Below are 19,791 nucleotides of genomic sequence, written 5' to 3'. Positions count from 1 at the left end.
GTCCTCCTGTTCCTCTTCTTTCTCTGGAGGAAGCAACCTGACAAACTGCAACAAAAAAGGTTCGAGTAAAATCCCAAACCTGGTCACCACCTTGGTTAGGAAAACAAGGTAGAGGAATAGTTGAAAAGAGAACAAACTCTCCAAGCAGACCAGAATTTGATTGGATTAAAAAAAGTGTATTGGATGTCCAATACAAAATAATAAACATGAAGTTATTAAAAAAAGCCATAGAGTATACAGCAAATACTACAGAAAAGCAAAAAAAATTGTACAGAAAGGTAGACGTCTACAGCAGTCCTCAAAATTATTCTACATGAGAATCATAAAACAATATACAGGTTTTTTTTTCCCCAAATCTCTCTGAGGGAAGCTGCCACTTAACAGCTCGACTATGACACTACAAGAATACACAATGTCCAAATTTAAAATCACAGGATATGTAAGAAAACGTAGCATTAAAATGTGAAAAAGTGCAATACAGATTGTACACTGAATTGAATAAATGTTTTTTTTAGTTTAACCTTAAAAAACCAACTTTGAACAGTTGTTTTATCATTAAAAATATTCCCCTCCCCAAATTCAATGACAATATTAACATTCATGGTGTTATACATAAGTAATATTCACAAAGACCCACCAGCTAAGAATACTGTGTATGTAAGATGCTATTTCTTTGGGTATAGGTAAAAAATAGGCAAAGGAAAACATACACCCGTCCTTTCAGGACAAGGTGTGTATTTTATTATTTAAATACATATTCTGTAGCTTATTTTGCCCTGAATTGTATTGATTAAAAGTCCAAACATCAATTTTCCAGGTGGCCCACGGTGCTCCAATTGATTCCCTCCCTCCTTTCCTTCAAATAATAAATAAATCCAGCAAATGTGCTAGACATGATGGCACAAAGAGTCCAGGTAAAGAAAGGAAGTAAAACTACAGCCCGAACCCCTGCTGCTCTCCAGAATGATTCGTGGGCTCTCTTTTTGTGATGGGGATTAAGAAAATGGGCCCAGAGCTTTAGCTGTAGCAAAACATCCATTAAATATCCATTATTTTAATCCATTAAATATCCAATAAGGAGTGGGTGGGAAGCAATCAATTTTTGTTTGTTTTAAACTTAAAAACAGATCCTGGTATCTCCTGTTCTGTTCCAGCAGGTGCAGCTGTCTAGCTGAGGAGCTCTGGATTACATTAGAAGTGCCCCACATCTGAACTGCCTGCCACCTGCACTGCCTCCATCATTAATGCCGAGCTTCCAAGCTAGAAATCCCATTGCTCAGGAGGAACGGAGTCTCCACATGAATCATCAGTAAGTTTGGGGGTTTCTTTCATCTTATCTTAAAAGTGAAAATACACACAAGGTTCTTGGGCAGATGGGTTTTGTTTATTTTTCTCACTGAAATAGTCTCCTTTTCTGCCATTCCTCCTCACAGAGTATGGCAGAGCCAAGCAATGATACTGAGAAAATAAAAAAGCTTTTCTTTCCCCTCATACAGGAGCTCTCTTTTAACTTTCCTTCCTTTCTAGACAGATAATGTGAACAGCACCTGAGTTGCTAATACTGTTTTTATTTTTAATGGTTTCAAAAGTGTAAAAAAATACATTTTGCCTTGCTTATGTCTCTCAAGAATCCTTAAGAAGATTCTTGTTTAAATGGCCTGGGATAGAGAAATTGCACTGGGGTTGGACGTGCTGCTGAAGGAGCCTGTGGATGTGATGTGTTCTCAAAGGCATGGCGTAAAATGTTTAGAAGAGGTCCACAGCTCTCTGCTTGAAGAGGGCCAGGTTGCTCAAACCTCAGCAGCACCAGCAGCGAAGTGCTGTGCCTGGGCGCTGCTGCCTGTGCCAAGTTCTCCGTGCTGTGTGAGTGTTAATCTGCACTTCAGTTTCATGATGTGGTCTTTAACCTAACAACAACAAAACAGAGCACTGATGCCAAAATAAGCTGTAGTGTCATCTAAACGTAAGGAACCCTACTTTACAGGAGGAATTTTTTTTATGTTTCTAAATGACTCTCACTGCAATTCAGTAACCAGAGACACAGTATGCTGAAGTTACAAGGAAGGACGTTACAGAAGATGCTTTCATTTTCTTCAGTCTTTCGAGTCAATGTAGAAAGACAGGAAAACAACAATAATGAAACCTCCCACTGGATCCCCTCCCCTTCCCCATCTACTTTTCCCCACTCAAAATATTGAAACTGCACAAAAAGCGACAAACAAGCCTTTCAAATTACATTTCAATTCAAACAGACTGGTAATCTCACAGTGATGAGAGGAGAAAGTCAGGCTTTTAATAATTATAATATAAAAATAATAATAAAAAAAAGCTTACAAATAGCAGTGCAGCATCCCAAAAGGCCATGGATTAACTGCCAGAAGGGGACGTAATTATACGCAGAATAAAAAACAAACAAAACAACCCACACTGGCAATGAATTTTCATACACAATAGAACAAGCAGTCAAATGTCAGTTTAGGCTGTGGAAAACAACAGTTTCTCCTTTTTTTTTTTTGATTACATTAGTTTTTTTCCTTTTTATAAAAAAAAGATAAAATAAAAACACAAAATTGTACATAAATGCGAATGTCCAACACTGAAAAGGCAGGGCAATCACACCACTGAGACAAAACCTGACCAGAAAAAAAAATGTGAAGTCCACTTTTTTTTTCCTTTTGTCTGGATGCTAGATTTCAGCCTGATGCGTCCCATCCTGCATGGTCTCAGCAGGTAAATGGAATTCAACCTGTCAATGACTTCATTGCAGGATGATGACAAGAAAGGTCATCTCTCTTCGAGCTGTAGCACAAATGCACCAGTTGGTTCGTTTGCTTTCTGTGAATGCTCTCAATGTGCTGTCCCTCTTTTTCTGTATTTTTTACTCTCTGTACAATTCCTTGCATTCCAAGGCTGAGTCCCAAGACTTGTGATACGATTTGGAGTCATGTCCTGGTGAAGGTGGTCATGCTGTAGTGATGGCATTAAGGTCCTTCATAAGTCCTTCCAGGTGGGCCATCTCTTTGGTCAGCTCATCTGGTTCATAATTCTGTGGGAGATGGAAAGAGTTAGTTACTGACAAGGTGACATGCGGTCTTTGGAGAGAGACAGAGTAAGGAATAAACAGTGGTCAGTGATTCTAGCATAGCTTGTGGCTCTGACACACGAGTAAGCAGAAGCAGGTTTACTGAGAGTTATAGAACTAATACGTTGAATAACACTACTTTAAATGCACATCTTTTTGCATTAGTGATTTATGGTTTAACTGACTGTTAAGCTGTGATCATCTTATCTGTTTCACCTGTGTCAGTTCCTGCCTCAAGGTAACAGCTGTCTTTGAACTGAAGTAGGTATTTTAGAAAGAGTGTCCTGGCTTGATTGGAAAAAAAAAATGAAAAAAATCATACAGGTAAAATTGTTTTAAAACACACTTAGGCTTGCTAAAAAGATCATATTCCATTTTTAGCCTCAATTGACTAGCTTCAGCTATTGTAATTCTGTAATCTATACAGGTACATAGACAGATACCATGAACTGGTTCATCTCAAAACCTTTTCTAAGCCAAGTCTTTCATAGAAGGACACAGAACTCTTTTCATAGAAGGCAAGCCAGGCTGCTTGTGGTATTCCAGTACCAGCTCTGATAGTGCCAAATCAGGAGCCCCAGAACTCCTGTGTGATCATTTCTGCTCTGTATAATTGAGGCCCATTATTAGACCTTCTGGCTAGAGCCTAGTATTAAAGCTACTGCTCAGCTGACTGCGTACCCCTAAACTGGAGTGCTCAGACCTGGCAGTGTGCTCTCACTTCTGTGTTCCTAGATACAAACCTCTTCTTTCATTTAAGCAGAAATGAGCAGCAACTTTCAATTTACCAAGCTAATCTAGACTGTTTTGTACCAGAGATGTCCTCTCTGTCCTGTGTCTAACACGCTATCTGCCAGCAATTGGCAATGATAAATATCAGTGAGCTGGAAGTATTCAGACTTACTCTTCTCATAAGGGCTAAATCAATTCAAATCACCTTCTAATCCTAATTCCTAAAACTCATAATTTAGCTAGCATATAAAGTGTGCATGGTGACTTTATATTGTACTAATTTATTAATAAACTTATTCATGAATATATTTAAGTTACAAATTTAATTGATAAATAACTAATAAGTATTTTGGCACCAACTCTAAATAAACAAGTAAGATAGGAGTGACAAATAGAAAGAGGAGTGAAAGTATACTAGATCAGGTATGCATATAATCTAGAGAGTCCAGCACATACGGAAGTAAAATCAAGAGGATGAATTAGAGACAACAACAATGTGACAAAGGCATGCAAGAAAAAGGAAACATGAAAAAAAATCATTCAAAATGAGCATTTCCTGTAACAGTAATACAATAGCTAATATAAGAACTTCTTGGCCTGTGATTTCAAAAAAAATAGCTCTTGCCTGACACCTGGAAGATCCTCACCTCTTAAAAACTGTCTATTTCCAAAGAAGCTCAATAGTTGCATTTTTCTCAGAAAGTCAGAACACTTTCACAAGAAGGAAATCTAAATATTTGGGATCATGGCTTTACTTAAACATTTTGGCTTTAACACTGTATTTCATTCGCAATGACACTCTGGATGCTTTAGTGGCTATGCAACAGCACAGGAAGCTGCAGCTGCAGGACTTTAAAAGGATCCAGGCATGGTATGCTTGCAAAACAGATAGAAAAAAATGACATCTCAAAGTGAGCATGAACACAACACCTTAAGCTGTACAGAAGAGCAAGTGGAACCATTGGAGGCCTTCAGCTCTGTAAACAAAGATGCTCTTTAAGCCAAGATAAGCCAAAAAAAAGACATGCAGGGAAACTTTCACAGCTCCAGTACAGAACCTTGTGTTCTGAAGGCCAAGTCATAATTTCATCATCTCCATTAGGTGCTATGTGTTGTAAAAAATTAGAAGACAACTACTGCTACAGGTGGTATCTGGCTTTACTCCCTTGTAATTGTGAGACCGTTACTCTATGTTCAGCTAATAGCTTCAAGACAGCCAAACTTGCTGGAGGTTTACCAGTTTTGACTCAGTGGGCCTTGTGGACTGGAATAGATGGAAACACTGCGTCTGTTTAGTGGTGTGTAACGAGAAACAGAGGTATGCTCACAGGTAACTTTCAGATTTAGAAAGTACCATTAATACCTGCATTTATGTGCTTATTCTCTGAATTCACAGCCTTGTATAGAAGGTTTTGGCACTGGGTGATTTTTTTTATGTGGGTTAACAAGCAATGGCACTTGGTAGAAGTCAGAAGCCTCATTATCCTCTACCTTTGAAAGTCTCAGTGCAGTCATTACTGAAGTTTACAACGATCATACACACAGAGGTTCACCATTTTGATACGCACTGCCAAATGAAGCTGCTGGCAGTGTAAGAGTACCTACGCTTTCCGAGTCCTCGAGCATCCTGGTGGTCTCCTGCACGTCAGGGGCACTGGGAACTACCACTGGCATAGGAGGTCGAGTTCTTCCTAAGGTCCCAATTGATGCAGTCTTCACCGAGTGAACGGGATGGTTAGGAGCTTAAAAGAAATTGTTATATAGTTATGCCTCAGTTAATTAGTATTCTGCCTTTTCAGAAGGCTCTTGGTAGTAGGAGAATAAAGAGGATTCTATTAGAATAGAGGAAAACGAACACTTCAAATAATGAAATGCTGAATTTTAATTTTTGTCTAGTTAATTTATGTACTGAAAAGGGCCTTGAAAATAGTATCAAAAAAATTCAGTCCAGCGTCTGACACGTTTCCTTTGACACCCAACTCTCCCTATCAATTTCTGCTTAAAATCTCCTTCTTTCTTTCTCTGTCTGACAAGTGTCTCTGGCAAGTTTTCCCCTGCTCACCTTGCTGAGTCAGTAACGGGGTGCTTGGCAATGCAGGGTCATACGTGGAACCAGCTGGTGGGACTGCTGGCACTGCAAAACTCTTCAGCGGGTGGGAAGGACGAACATGTGCCGTGGGGAGGTTCTGAGCTGAATCCTCCTCTTGTGCATTAGCCAGGTAAGCTCCTGTCGTGCTTTCGGGATCCTGATGGTCAGCACATGTCTGAGAGGAGGAAGCCGGCATGGTGTCCGTGCTAGGTGTGTTTCGAACAGATTCTACAACAGACAAGAAGCTGCGGTTTATTTCCTTTTACATAAATTTTCTCTGTGGTCACATGGGAACAAAGCAGTAGTGTTTACAAGCACCATTCCCAAGATTGCTGCTATAAGCTAAGAAGCAAATTCACAAGTCAGCTGTGTAGCAAATAACACCAGTTCCATGTAACCGTCCTGTTGTAGAGTGAACGGCAACAGCTGTTCAGTAACAAAATAAGCTGGAGAACTGAATGAGTCCACAGGTATAAGACCAAATCAACAGCTTTGTATGGGAACACCTACGTGTAAGAAGACAGACAGCAGCCTGGGCCTCAGACGAACAGCACGGAACACAAATCTTCAGTCTCATTTTACACTTCAGTATTTCACAACACAGGAATTCTTATATAGGTATATGTTCTGCATATATCACTGAAATGCATACAGAACAGCCTTTTTTTTTTTTTTTTTTCTTTGAGACAGATTTCAAATCCCTTTACTTGCTGAAAACTGAAATGAAATCCTAGGCTTCATTTGGCTGACTGCAGCAGCTCCACCCACATCTCAGAGAACAAGATGGTACCTTGAATTTAGGGCATCGTGATCCTGATCAGACCATGTGCAGGAAAAGATCTGGATGGCAAGAGCTGACACTTCAGCAGCATAAACACAGCAAGAGGAACCTCTGCCTCTAACATATCATCTGTGTGTTTGCGACCTTGTGAATTGTTTTCAGAAGGAAACAGGAAACAATACTGTTGGCTCTGGCACCTTAACTAAAATTTAGACCTTAAGCTACAGAAACCCAGAATTCACTTCATCTCAGGATATTATCCACTTGCAATTTAGCAATACCGTTGCTTCAGAATTTTTAAGAAAACTGGAGACATTACAAAAACTATTGCAAGCAATTGTGCGTCAAGCCTGAAAAATGCCGCGTAGGAAACACCACAATTTTCTTTGTGCTTCAGGAGGATTAACTAATAGCTCTCAGTAACAAAATCTGGACTTCTGTTCTGTCTCGCTTTTAAACACAACTAATTAGGAAAGTTATTATCACATTAAATAGCTCATATTAGATGTAAACTGATGTTTCAGACTCCAGGGCTGAAGGTTTTATATTAAGGAGTCTTCCTATTTGAAGTTGTATGTATATAAAACATTAAACCTCCTTTTCCAAGGGCATTATCACCTATCGAAAGGATCAGTATCTGAGCTACACGAGAAGCAGTCTACATAAAACGCAATCTAATTGTCAAGAATATTGTCTGTACTTAAACCCATCCCTCTGCCTCTTAGGGAAGTACTTTTTCCCATTCTTCCTCATAGTCTTCTATTGGCAACAAGCCCGGAAATGCTATGGGTCACCTACCGAAGCAAATACACACAGCGCTAGTTGCTGTCTGCCATTATCTAAAAACCTCAAAAGTTAATTTTACTTTCATTCAGCACAAAGAGACTCAAGGAAAGGAAGAAAAGTATCTGTTGGGACAGTTTGCATTCCTTGGGCTAAGACCAAAATGGTGACTGACCAAGTTAAGTTTCAGCTGTTGATTCCACATTTCACTCATTGTTCCAATACAATCAAAATCTACCTGCATGTTTATATCTCACCTGTGGAATTGGCCCTGTCTGAATGGGACATGGATGTGCCAATCGGCCACGGGTTGACCTGGTGATGGAGATAGCTGCGAGTTGGAGAAGCGAGGCTGCCGGAGTGGAAATGATGGTGAGGGTTATCGAGTGAATGGATGGGATGAGCACTAATCACAGCTGTGAATGAATATAAGACAGAAAAATGCTTAACATACAGACAAGCATGCACATGTACTGAAACGCACCACATCCCTCCCTTCTCCCACAAAGCCTCTAAGCAGGGGAGCCATGACAAGCTCCCTCCATGACAAGACACAAACCCCCCAAAGAAGCAGAATCCTCCATTTTCCTGCACAGCGAGTGCTCTTCTCTTGGCTGCGTCTTCCAAGAGTTCTGTTACACTCCCTTTAGAACTTCCACATATTTCATGCTGTGCTATAAATGTCAGACCTAATACAGGAGACATCTGAGCTCAAATTCCAAACTATTTGTGACTGCCATTGAATTTCTCAACATTGTAATGGAATGTGGCATCACTGGTTAATTAATTAATGTAAGACAAATAAGCGTAGGACATGACACCAAAGGCTCTATTCATTCCCTCTGTGCAGAATTAGTAAAGCTCTGCTCCTATGCACTTAAAACTGAAAACAGTTTTTTCATTTTTTTCCCATTTTTTATCTTGCTGTCTTTATTGCATTTATTCCTGCTTGAGACACATGAATTTTATACTTACTGTAAAATATCCTCACCCTCTTGTGATAACAGCAAAACAAAGTCCCACTACTCCCCACATGGGAGGAAAAGTGTACAGTTTAGGTCTTATGAGAGACTGAAATACTGAGTTGCTTAAAATCACCCAAAAGAAGTCTCAACACAGAAAACAGAAGGAAAAGGCCAAAGGTCAGTGCTAGCATTAGTACCATAAAGAAAAACATGGTTGTAGTTGGTTGGTTTGAACCTTTTCTGGAAATTCTCCACATGTGGTGCCTTTGAAAATTACTTTCTAGGACTGACGATGCACAAATCTATCATTATAATGGTAATCCAGTTAAGACTTCTTGCATTGATGCATGCTGTTTGAACTCAAAGGCTGACTAAAGAAATCTGAACCCTCTGACTTCTTCATTTCCTGGAAAATAGCCTGTCAGCAGGACAGAACATGGGAATTGATCAGAGGAGGCAATATGTATACAGATTTTCAGCTATTTGTAATAACCATTAAGTTAGAATAGAAAGCCAACCCTATTATCATCAGCCTCCTATAAATGAAGAGTAACTACACTCTGTTACTGAGCATTTGGTTCTAGATTTAAATCCTAGGGAAACATGTCCAGGGATAGTCACAGTAAAATACCAGCTATTCTCACTAAGAGCCTCAAGGAAGATTACAGTGTCACTTTGTCTCACAGGGAACTGGCAAATCAAGGAATAAACCACAAGAACTGGGTGATCAGAAACTGTGGCAGAGATGACAGTCATCAGAGACACCGGGAGTTCTCCTGCATGTCAGCAAGGTAGGAAGCATGTAGACTGTAAGGCATAAAATTTTATAAGCGTAAACATTTTAATTACTTCTACTTGTAAAAACTACTGCTGTATCAATTTGGTCATTATCAAATATAATGAATGTCACTACAAAAGATTGCCTAGACATTTCTGCAACTGCAATAAAAATTTTGCACATAACTCTGTGCCTCAGAAGACACTTCTTAAAAGCTTGGGGATGGAGAAAAAACAAGACCACAGTAGTTCTAAAATACCACCCAAAGCAGAATCCAGTGAGCGAGTTTGAAAAACTTGATCCAGTGAAAAGCCAGGTCCTAGGTATGTGCACCTTCTCACCTAGCCATCCAGCTAGGGCAACTCTGCAATTACTTTTCTGGACACCTAAATCACACAAAGCTTTACAGTTCAAAACTCAGTATGCTGTAACACCAGATCACAATGTGCTATTTAATTTCAAGGAAGAAAAAAATTAATAGGAAGAACAAGACAAAGAAAAATGTGCATTAAGAAATAAATAGGTCTTTGCTTCCTAATATCCTTCAGAAGTTTTGTTTTCCAGTTGTCAAAAGGTAGGGCCTAACTAGGCACGCACCATTCCTGTTGCACTGCTGGAAATTATACTGAAATTGAACATACTAAGTTATCCTAATTTAGTACTTAAGAGGAAAATAACTAGATTTGAACACTACAGTACAGGGAAATAAAGGAACAGGAAGGTATCTGCAGCCACAGGCTTAAACACACTAAATGGTTCTGCCTATGCTGCTTATTGAAAAGAGCCTCATGTACCAGAACGTCCATTTTCAGTGGAGCTTCTGCAAGAAAGTATCTAAAGACATCACCTTAATGTTTTTACTGACTGTTAAAAAACCTACAGTTGTAACTCCTTGGAGCTTTTGCAAACAGGACAAAAACTCAAGAGAAAGTCACAAAAACAATCTCAAGCCCTAAGGCACCAGAGGACCTTACTTATCCTTCCTGACATTTAGTGCATCGTGCTAGCCTGTTGCACCAAGCCAGCTGTGTCTGCAGCTGGTTCTTTCATTCTGGGCAAGGCAGGATCTATTTCAGGATGGATGGGAAACACATATGTTTTTCAAGCAAACACAGCAGGACTGGCATTAAAAAAAAAAAAAAAAAAAAGATGTCAAAGCTAGGTTTGGTGCTGCAAGGAAAAATCATATCCACAACTGTATCTGCCAGCATAATCACATCAGCTTGAATACCATTATAAAGTGGAACTGGAATATGCTACCTCCATAAAATATGTACCACCACCGTATCTGTCACTCTTGTCAGCTGCACATCTTCCCATCCTGTGTGGGAGTGATCGTGTAAAGTTGCCAGATCTTTCTCACTGAATTTTGTAGCATGAAACGCGTGTTGCTCTGCTCTTTCTGTGCAGTACTCAGCATGTTTCAGCACTGGCTCCTGTACTCATTTGTATTATGTTGTGTTATGCTGCATCCCATTTACAGGAAGCTGCACTTGTCATTATCAGAAAAGTGCAAAGGAACTCTCACTGCAGTCTGATTTTTTTTGTGGGGTCACACAAGTCTGAATTCATCACGTTCCAGAACCTGACATGGGACAGGGAATCATCAGAATCCAATAGCTGCCGTGTCCACCGTTAGACACCCATACATGACAGCAGGTAACAACAGTAGCAATTACCTGAGTTAAACACGAACTTTATGTTCATGAACAAGACATGTCCCTGAACAACACATGTCTAAAGCTCATACCAAATAAGCATTGTGTAATTTTGTCTCACAGCTCTGTCGGTGCAGGTAAGCTTTTGTAAACGTTCGCAGTTTTACTTGTGCTGAAGTCAAGGTTTCAGTCTAGTTGTTCAGAGGATTGGCAAAGTCCCTTTTCATCTCAGAATTTTATCATTTGAAAACAACAGGTATGTTTTAATTCTGAAAATATTTCAGAATAATAATTGTATTTCTGTTACTTCAACACAATTTCTAAGTCAGCATACTTGCTCAAATTGTCATTAATTAGCAGCAAAATACACAAATAAGGAACAACAAACCAGACATCCTCCTCATTTAAAAGTCTGCTCTGCCAGACTCACAAAAACTCAGCCTCTAGCAGTGATGCATCCACATTTCAATAAATTAGTATAATAGACACATTGTGGAGCAAAACTACTGTACATACTGCAGAGGCTTTTGTTATCTTTTCCAAAAAAGAAGACAACTAATGGCAGAGAAGAGCCTGACTGAGATTCACCAACCCAGGAATGCAGCAGGAAAGGCAAACACAGAATGCGCTACCGGGTCCTCCCGTACTGGAACCACAAATCTCTTGATGAAACCAGTAGGAGACTGGTTAAAAACAGACTATAGAAAGAACTATGTTACACAGCAGGTTTTGAACTTCTCGAACTTGCTACCACAGGAGACGAGAGGCAGACAGCAATTTCAGAAAGGGGTCAAGACCTGCTCAGCAGGTCAGTAAATAGAGCACAGAAGTCTCAGCAGCGATGTACCCTCTGCAGTTCCTATCTAACAGCTGGATAGTGGCAGAATACAAAGGGAATGGACTATAAAAAGCAGCCAGGCTCCTAGGCTCTCCCTAAAAGCCACCTGCAATTGTTGCTGCTGGAGACTGGGACAGATAGACAGCTGGACACATTCTAACTCTTCCCCCTTTTGCAGCATGCCGCCCAGTACAGCTATTCTTTCTAACTCAATCTAACTCTGCCTTCATGATAAGGGATTCAGGATGCCTTCTTTGAACTGTTTCCACTGTGGATATGACAGAAGGAGATGTAAGCAGGGAGACTGTAAGTGAACGTGTGTGCCTGTGCATACAGCATCCGCATGGCTTGTTTGGGTGCTCCCAAATCCAGGACAGCTGGTAGGTGGGCTGCTGACTTACGCTGAGGTGGCTGAGAATCAAAAGGCATCATCATCTTGGGCCTCATTCCCCTTCTTCCTGCCAGCGTGGACATGCTATCCTCTGACTCATGCCCTGAAGGAAGAATACTGAAGGTTATTTACCATGGAAGCAAGACTTCTGTGATACCATACCATGATGATTTCAATCCTCCTCTCATTATTTCTGAGTGCAAAAGAGGGCTCTCCCGTCTGTAAGCAGTTTTGTGACTCACAACTGACAAAAACAGCTCTCCCATCCTTCACCACGAAGTGGGGAGGAGGAGGAGTGTTAAAGATAGCTGGTCACTCTCCAGAACTCACCAGGCCATCAGGCTAACACAAACCTCTGGTGATGCAGCTCTGGGAAATGAGTGGTAGAACAGAGTCATGCCTGTGGGTAAGACGTGCTGCATCACCATGTAAACCACTCACAGTGTGGAAACTCAGCCAAGCCTCAGAGATGAGCAGTAGCTGGCTAAGGTGCTGAAACCTGATTGTGTATTTGCTGAAAGAAATGTGTCACACACTTCTTACATGATCTTCTGATTACCGATCAGTATTTACTAAGGGAAATTCATTATTTAACTCTCATGCATTCACTTTCCTCACTAAAACATGTGGTCCTTCCTTTTCATAGAGCCTTATAAACCAGGAACAAGACAAATTCGGTACTCGTGAAGTAAGAACAAAGGAATATTATGGTAACCAAATAACATGCCAATAGAGTGATTTTGACAGATAAAGTAAAATATCTATAGTTTTAAGAATCAGGATCAAAGTACTTGCTGATAGCTCACCTCTGTAGGAATTCCGCCTTTGATGGATATTGCTGTCCATGGAATTATCAACTGGGGTGATGTCTTGGGAGTTGCGAGGGATTGGGGTATCTGTCATGATTGGATTGGGATCTGGAGATTTATCAATGGGTTTTAGCTCCAGTCTTTCATGATGGATCCAAAGGTCAGGAGGCTTGACATCTTTGGAGTTTCCTTTGTACTTGTGGGACCCGTTCACTGATTTGCAGGCAGCTCGTTTCCTTGGGAAGGAAAACAAATGAAATGTTCTTAGATGTATGCTTCCTTTCACTTGTTGAAAAAGGCAAATTTTCATTGAGATTTCTTTCTGATCTTGTATCCAGCTGAGCGAAAGCTACCCACTGGGCAGGAAGCTTTGAATTTTACATATAAGCACATCTGACATCTCAAAGCATACCCCTGCATATTCTGCAACTCTGATGCCATGAATTTTGTCTCAAATGGTACCACATGCTGTAGAACTGTGCTCTACAGACTAAGCTTTCATTAACAAAAATTAAGTTTCCAGTGCTTATGGTTATTAAAAGAATATTCTAAACACGAAGTGTATGTACACCATGCTGTGCTGTACTCCAGGGTTTACAAACAACCTCAAACAATAGCTGCAGAAGGAGTGTAGAAATAGCCAATTATCCCAACAGGATGGTTAACACTAAAGATTAATGACAAGAACATTCATTTTACCACTGCTCAGGTTAGACACATCTAACTAATGTGCTTTTTCATCACTGTTGAACAGCATCAGCAGCCAACTGGGGAGAGTGCTTGTGGGTAAGACATTTGACAAGAAGGAATTTGGGAAAAATGAAATTCAGAGCTCCAGCACTGCCCCCCCTACTCACTTCTCCTTTTGGGCCCTGGCAGTGCTGGAGGAAGGCGTCCCTTCTAGGTAGCACATTTGCTAGGAATGGCTAAGATATCTGCCTTTATACAATTTTGAAAGTATCGTCAAACAGAGCCTCTCGTGTAGGTGATACACAGCCAGACATGCTCCCAGCACCTGGCTGTGAGCTCTGTAGTTGAACAAATGAAGCAGATCAGAAGGTTGTGTGTTGCTGCATGTGGGAGGTGGCATTCAGAAACTGGGAAAGCAAAGGCAAGATTTCACAGGGTTATTTTTGCTGCTTGAGAAACAAATAACCTCTCTTGGGCACAAGACCCTGAACTTTCTCCTCTCCCAATCACATCTCCCAGCTGCTAGACTCTCATATCCACGTTCTCTTCTGCCAAGAATCTGCATTCTTGCAGGATAGTCCAGCTTCAGCAAAAAAATGGGATTACCTTCTAAGCCAAACTTTTTATCACTTTCTTATAACCCTTGTTTGCATAAAACAGTCTCTTCAAACTTAAAAACAATAAAAAGCTTTCAGCTCTGTTCAGTTCTTTAAAAGAACACGCAGAAACAACTTCCAGTAGCCTTATGAATGGCAGCATCACTGCTGTCATCTTAATTCAGATGTCTGTGCTCTAAGTGAGGGTAGAAGTCAGACACACAGTTGTATTTAGGATTCTGGAGCACTTTTCTAAGGAGTCCAGCTCCGGGTCCGGATTCCACTCCAGTAATCTGTCCAAGAATTAGCTATTATCATGCACAGCTTGGAAGCCTGCTGTGCACAGTGGAGGACATACTAAGAACAGAAGTGAGAATCTGCCTGAGCTGTTGAGCTCACACAGCTCTACACAGATGTATCAGCACAGGGTTGGAAACAGAAGAGCCAGGCCTGCATGCTGCTCTGCCTGAATTAATTCTGCCTCTGATCCTGGCGCAAGCAGTAACGGAAGCTGCATAATGAGATGTCAGCTCTCAGACGACCATCTGAGCTTCCAGCAAGACATTCACCAGAGATTGGTGTGATTACTGTAAGCACACAAAGCTGATATTCAGACAAGAATGCAAGATAATCCCAGTATTTTAAATAGTACTTTCTTCTCAGAGAGAAGAAGTGTAGGTCTATATGAAAGCATTGTTATAACATTTTTGTCTGTAAACCTTTGATGTTTTGTAAACGCTGAAATACTGATTAAGAAAAGCTGATGAACATCATCACCGACTTCATGATAACATCCATCAATACAGCTGAATTATCTGCCAAACACTGGAGTTCAAACTCATGTCACAGCACTGCATTACTACGTTGGTGTCAGGACAGAGCTTCTACAGCTCATGAGGCTTAAAAGTAATAAACTCTACATCATAAAGATATATCTATCATAAAGATCCATACATCATAAAGAACCATATATCATAAAGATTTATACATCATAAAGAACAGATTAAGTGAGAAAAATAAAAGAATTCATTGAGAAAGGTAGGACAGGGCTAAGTGCCCTTACTTTTTCTGGTGAGAAGTGGTACGACGAGTGCAGAAGACAGCAACTATCACCACGATCACAATGGTGATGACTCCAACAGATACGATGATCACAAGGAGCATGTTGCTATCCAAGGGAGAAGTAGGGCTTCCATGGGGACTGTTACTGCCTGTAAGAGTAGGGAGAAAAGGGTTACTTTTTATTAAGACTTTACTTGGAAAAGATCCCCAGCAAAAGCAAGGAATGCCAATACCAGACTGGGAAAAAGATCAGTAGAATAAGAAAGACAGTTTATCTGCTAGGATTTCATGTGAAATGCTTACTTATTTTTCTGTCATTCGCCAATCGTGTTTCTGTACAACTGTGTAATCTGTAAGGTGCTTTATAGATCCAGTTCCAACTATTAGTCTATAAAGCCTCAAGTTCACCCTACTCTAATAGCTATCATAAAAAAATTCAATAGTTGAGTCTGAGGAGAGTTAACCTGGGACCATGCTAGAACTACAGCACAATGGGCATTCCCCTGGACCCAGTAATCACAGGATTTGTATCAATATTCTACAGTGGTCACTTTCCTCTGAAAGAAAACACTTTTTATGTAACACATTATAATGAGTGTTACCTTAGGGCAAGGCTCCACATTGCCCAGTGCTAATACAGAGAAGGGGTAAGATGATTTCTTTCTATCCTAATATGTTCTCACTGAATAATTTTTACACTTGTGCACTAGAGCAGGCATTTAAAACTAAACCGAGAACACGATCTACTGTCAAGACTGAAATGAAAAGGAAGGGGAAGGTATTTTTTCCAAATACCCTACACAGTAGGCAAGAGACAGAAGTCTGATAACAGTTTCTCGAGTGGGCACAGCTACCATCATAAGAGAAAAAAGTTATGGAAACAGATTTGGTCTGGGTTGTAAACAGTGTACTATTTTTGGTGGGCTGTCTCATCACTCTGAAATACCACAAGTCACTGCATTTGAATTGAAAAGCTTTGTAACAACACTTACCACCGAGTGGTGGTTTGTAATCTGGCCCTATGTCCACTGGGCGGCTTCCCTTTCCTGCAGATCCTGAAGCTGAAAAAGTCACATATATGGTAATTCTATAAATACATCTATACACGTACATATACAGACACACGTACACCTACGTTCACATCAACACCCACTCTAGAGCTACAAGGCAGCTCCTTTGGAATTTCTCTCTGAACAATTGCGAGCATTTCTTAATCCTTTTCTCCCCGTACATAAAGATACAGCAACTATGTTTCTCCAGGAAGAGAACCACTTCAAAAGAGCTATTAGCTTCCTGTGCTAGTATTCATTTTAAACAATATAACAAAAATTATTTGCAGTAATACACAGGAATATATTGAGGCATATGGTTTTGCCACACTTGTACACACAGCTAATCATCCTGAAACAGTAGTTATAGAGGTTTCTTTTCCTAATCCCTAATAACGATAAGCGAGGAAGAAAAAGCACAGTAAATATAATATTAAGTCCCTTCCTAACCTTAAAAGCTTGCTTTAAAATTCTCCCCAATTCTTTTCTGTTTGTTTTGCCTTTGCCACAAGTGACAATGAATTATCACGGAAATGTTTTTGGCAAAACCCAGGGAAAACAAATTAATTAGTTTCAAAGCATTATGTTTATAGGCTGGCAACAGAAGTAAACGTATCTATATGTTAATTATTACAATCTGAGGCAAATGGCACAGCCTCTTAGCAGAATCTCCTGGGTGCTAGATGCAAGAGCCGACCTACCCATGGAAACGCCATCCTCTTGCTCCTCTATCAAGCACTTCCCCTCATGTAAATCAGGTCTAACTCAGATTGTTTGCTGCCACAGCAAGAGGCATGAAGTCACAAGTTCACCTCTAATACCAAGATCTCTCCTGAGTTAGCAGAAAGCTTCCAGAAGAAAAGGTGCACAAAACATCTGTTTTTTCATCACTTATGTGTTTTCATTAGAATACACTAGTGCAAAATGACCACAAATGATAAAAACAACACTGTAAAGGGGGGAAACGTAATGCAACATCCAAAGAAAAATGTTCCTCTTAATGGAATTTGTTATACTTGACACATTTTTACAGAGGTAGGCACAAAAAGTCAAAACCACAAAAAACAAGTCCCCAGATACAGCAGTTTACGTCTGGAAGAAGGGTTTTCTCAGTTAACAATCCACACTAATCAAGAACTAGTAAGTGCAAAAGTATGTGCCATGAATGGAAATTATTAATCTGAAGTCAAAAGTCTGTAAATTAGTAACTGTGAAATAAAGAAAACTGATAAGAACAGCAAAGGCACCAGCAAGACTACTGAATAAACCCCAAGGAGGACAATAAGAAGGAATGTTACACGTATACAGTGAGGAATTAGATGTAGTCTGTAATAATGGGAAAGGCGTATTGCAGGACAAATCTATAATGAACAAGATATATTGCACCTGCCAGCCCAGAGAGGCCATAGCATTCAGTTAAACGAGTTTTCTCTTTGAAGTACTGGACTGGTAATTTTGCAGCATCGATGAAATAAATTAAACAGAATTTTAATCAGCTGGTATTTAATATATTTAGATCTGTATGACCATATAACTTGCACCAAAGAGATGTGAAAAAAAACTGGGTGAATTCTCTGAATCAAACCTGGCACTGAAGGCACAGTGGAGTACCAGAGAAGCTTGGAGGGGGGCAGAGGAGGAGGCAATAAAAATAACTGGCAATATTTTAAAAAGAGAAATGGACAGCCCTATGCATTTTTAATGCAGGAGCTGGATCCTTATAATAGGCAAGATCATGGAAAAACTGACAGATAGAAGATGGGGGCATACTTCATGCCCATCTTTCTGTTTTACTGAAAACAGGTCTTTTCAAACAAACAATGTCAGACAATAAATTTAGTTCAGAACAGAAACTCAGAAACTATGCAGACATACTATATTTAGACTTCCATAAAACATTTCACTGAGCTTTGTTAAAAATAGCATAATAAAAAAGCAATGTGGCACATATTAACAAGATTAACAACTAATTAACTGATAAGAATAAGAATTATAATTGCAGAATCATTATTCACAAGGGATATTTCTAATGAGGTTCTGCAAAGACCTGAGCTTGGCCAAGTATAATTCAATATCCTTAATAACACTGTGAAAGAAAATTAAAATAATTGCTACTAAAGTTCACAGATGGCATAAAATGATGGAGTAGATAATAAGATATGCAAAGTCACCTGCACGGAGCAGCAGGGATGACGTGTAAATGTGGGTGTAAGACCCTGAGTCAGGGCAGTTTATCATGGGCCTGCACTCACTACCATACTGCCCCTGGACACATGCATAGGTGACAAGAGTGTAAATCACATTTTGATGATAAAAACGCTGGAAGTCAGAGATAGGGAGGAAACAATATTCCAGCTGTGGACATCCTTGGAACAACCACCTGCATGCGACCCTCAGAGAGTGGGCAGCTCAGGGACACCAGGCGCTGGCACCGACCACGTGGCCTCCGTGCAGCAAGCAGTGTGCACACTGCCAGCCAAGCAAGGGTATCTACAAGGCACGAATGCCAGTTTTCAAAACATGGTGAAATTCAGGTACCTAACTGACCACGTCACTTCTCAGTGTCTAATTCCAGAAAGCAGGGACCAACAGCACAGCCTGTACGTGCTGGGGAGCTCGCTCCTGAATACAGGAAAAGTGCTGACATGGGGGACAAGGAGACCAGAAGCACTGTGACCAGAGACTTGGTCCCACGGGACTTTGTTCCTTCAGTCTCGAATAACCTGTTCAGTATTCCTCAAGGACACAATTCTACAATTATAGGACCTTGTCACAGAGCAAGCTCTTCTGCTGTTCAGCTTGTGTTTTCCTTTTCTACATTTAACCTATTGCCGTGATTTCTGATTTCCACGTTCTCTTATAGGAATTCTGAAGCAAAACTCTCTTGGCTTTTATGTAGGCTTTATGAGTTATAAATGTTGTAAATTTATAAATGTTAATCAAATCGTTAGTAGAAGAAAAGATTATTTTAGTTGGATGAGAAGATTTAGTTATCTGCTGAAATTAAGTTAGAAGACTAGAGCAAGGGTAAACAGCAACTTTTAAATAAAACCATTTAATCTTTCCCTATTCCATTCTACCTGCAAGAGAGGACTAACAACAACATGGGGAGCCTCTGCTTCCCCACAGACAAGCCTGACTCTCAGCTAGCATCTCTGTTATTCTAGTCTGAGTAAGAATTTACTTTGTAATTGCCTAGTAAAGCATATTTAAGAAATTACTTCCAAATAACAGGTTGAAAAGCAAGTTAAAAAAAAAAAAGATAATTCTCAACCCCTTTAGGATCTATTTAATTGTATGTCTAAGCTGCTTGCCAATGTCCTTTTAAACATCATCCCTTTAGACTAATTCTTCCCCTTTTTATTAGGCTTGCAGCTTATTTGGAAGCAAGCAAAAATAGCCCTGGGACATTCCCCATATAATGCAATGTAGTAAACTCAAAGCTACCATTTTTCAAGCAAGTATTTGAAAGCCTTAAGGCTTTTCGT

General features: G+C 40.1%; 1 protein-coding gene across 8 annotated transcripts in view; it reads right to left on the bottom strand.

The window, feature by feature from the left end:
- Positions 1–155: 155 nt before the first annotated feature.
- The window catches only part of NEO1 (neogenin 1), a 188,095-nt gene continuing 168,459 nt past the window's right edge, over positions 156–19,791 (bottom strand). For 5 of the 8 annotated variants that reach the window (XM_068695190.1, XM_068695191.1, XM_068695192.1 and 2 more), the window contains 8 exons: positions 16,247–16,315; positions 15,256–15,403; positions 12,904–13,142; positions 12,108–12,200; positions 7,725–7,883; positions 5,877–6,131; positions 5,420–5,556; positions 156–3,046 (listed from right to left, as the gene is read on the bottom strand). In XM_068695190.1, coding sequence (XP_068551291.1) covers positions 2,963–3,046; positions 5,420–5,556; positions 5,877–6,131; positions 7,725–7,883; positions 12,108–12,200; positions 12,904–13,142; positions 15,256–15,403; positions 16,247–16,315 — 1,184 coding nt within the window. In that variant the 3' untranslated portion in view covers positions 156–2,962. Of the gene's footprint in view, positions 3,047–5,415; positions 5,557–5,876; positions 6,132–7,724; positions 7,884–12,107; positions 12,201–12,903; positions 13,143–15,255; positions 15,404–16,246; positions 16,316–19,791 lie in introns of all 8 variants that reach the window. The other 3 variants (XM_068695196.1, XM_068695197.1, XM_068695194.1) reach the window with 2 other exon arrangements.

This window comes from Anas acuta, chromosome 12 (genome assembly GCF_963932015.1).
Source record: "Anas acuta chromosome 12, bAnaAcu1.1, whole genome shotgun sequence".
NCBI lineage: Eukaryota > Metazoa > Chordata > Aves > Anseriformes > Anatidae > Anas > Anas acuta.
This window is presented reverse-complemented; position numbering and strand designations above follow the sequence as displayed.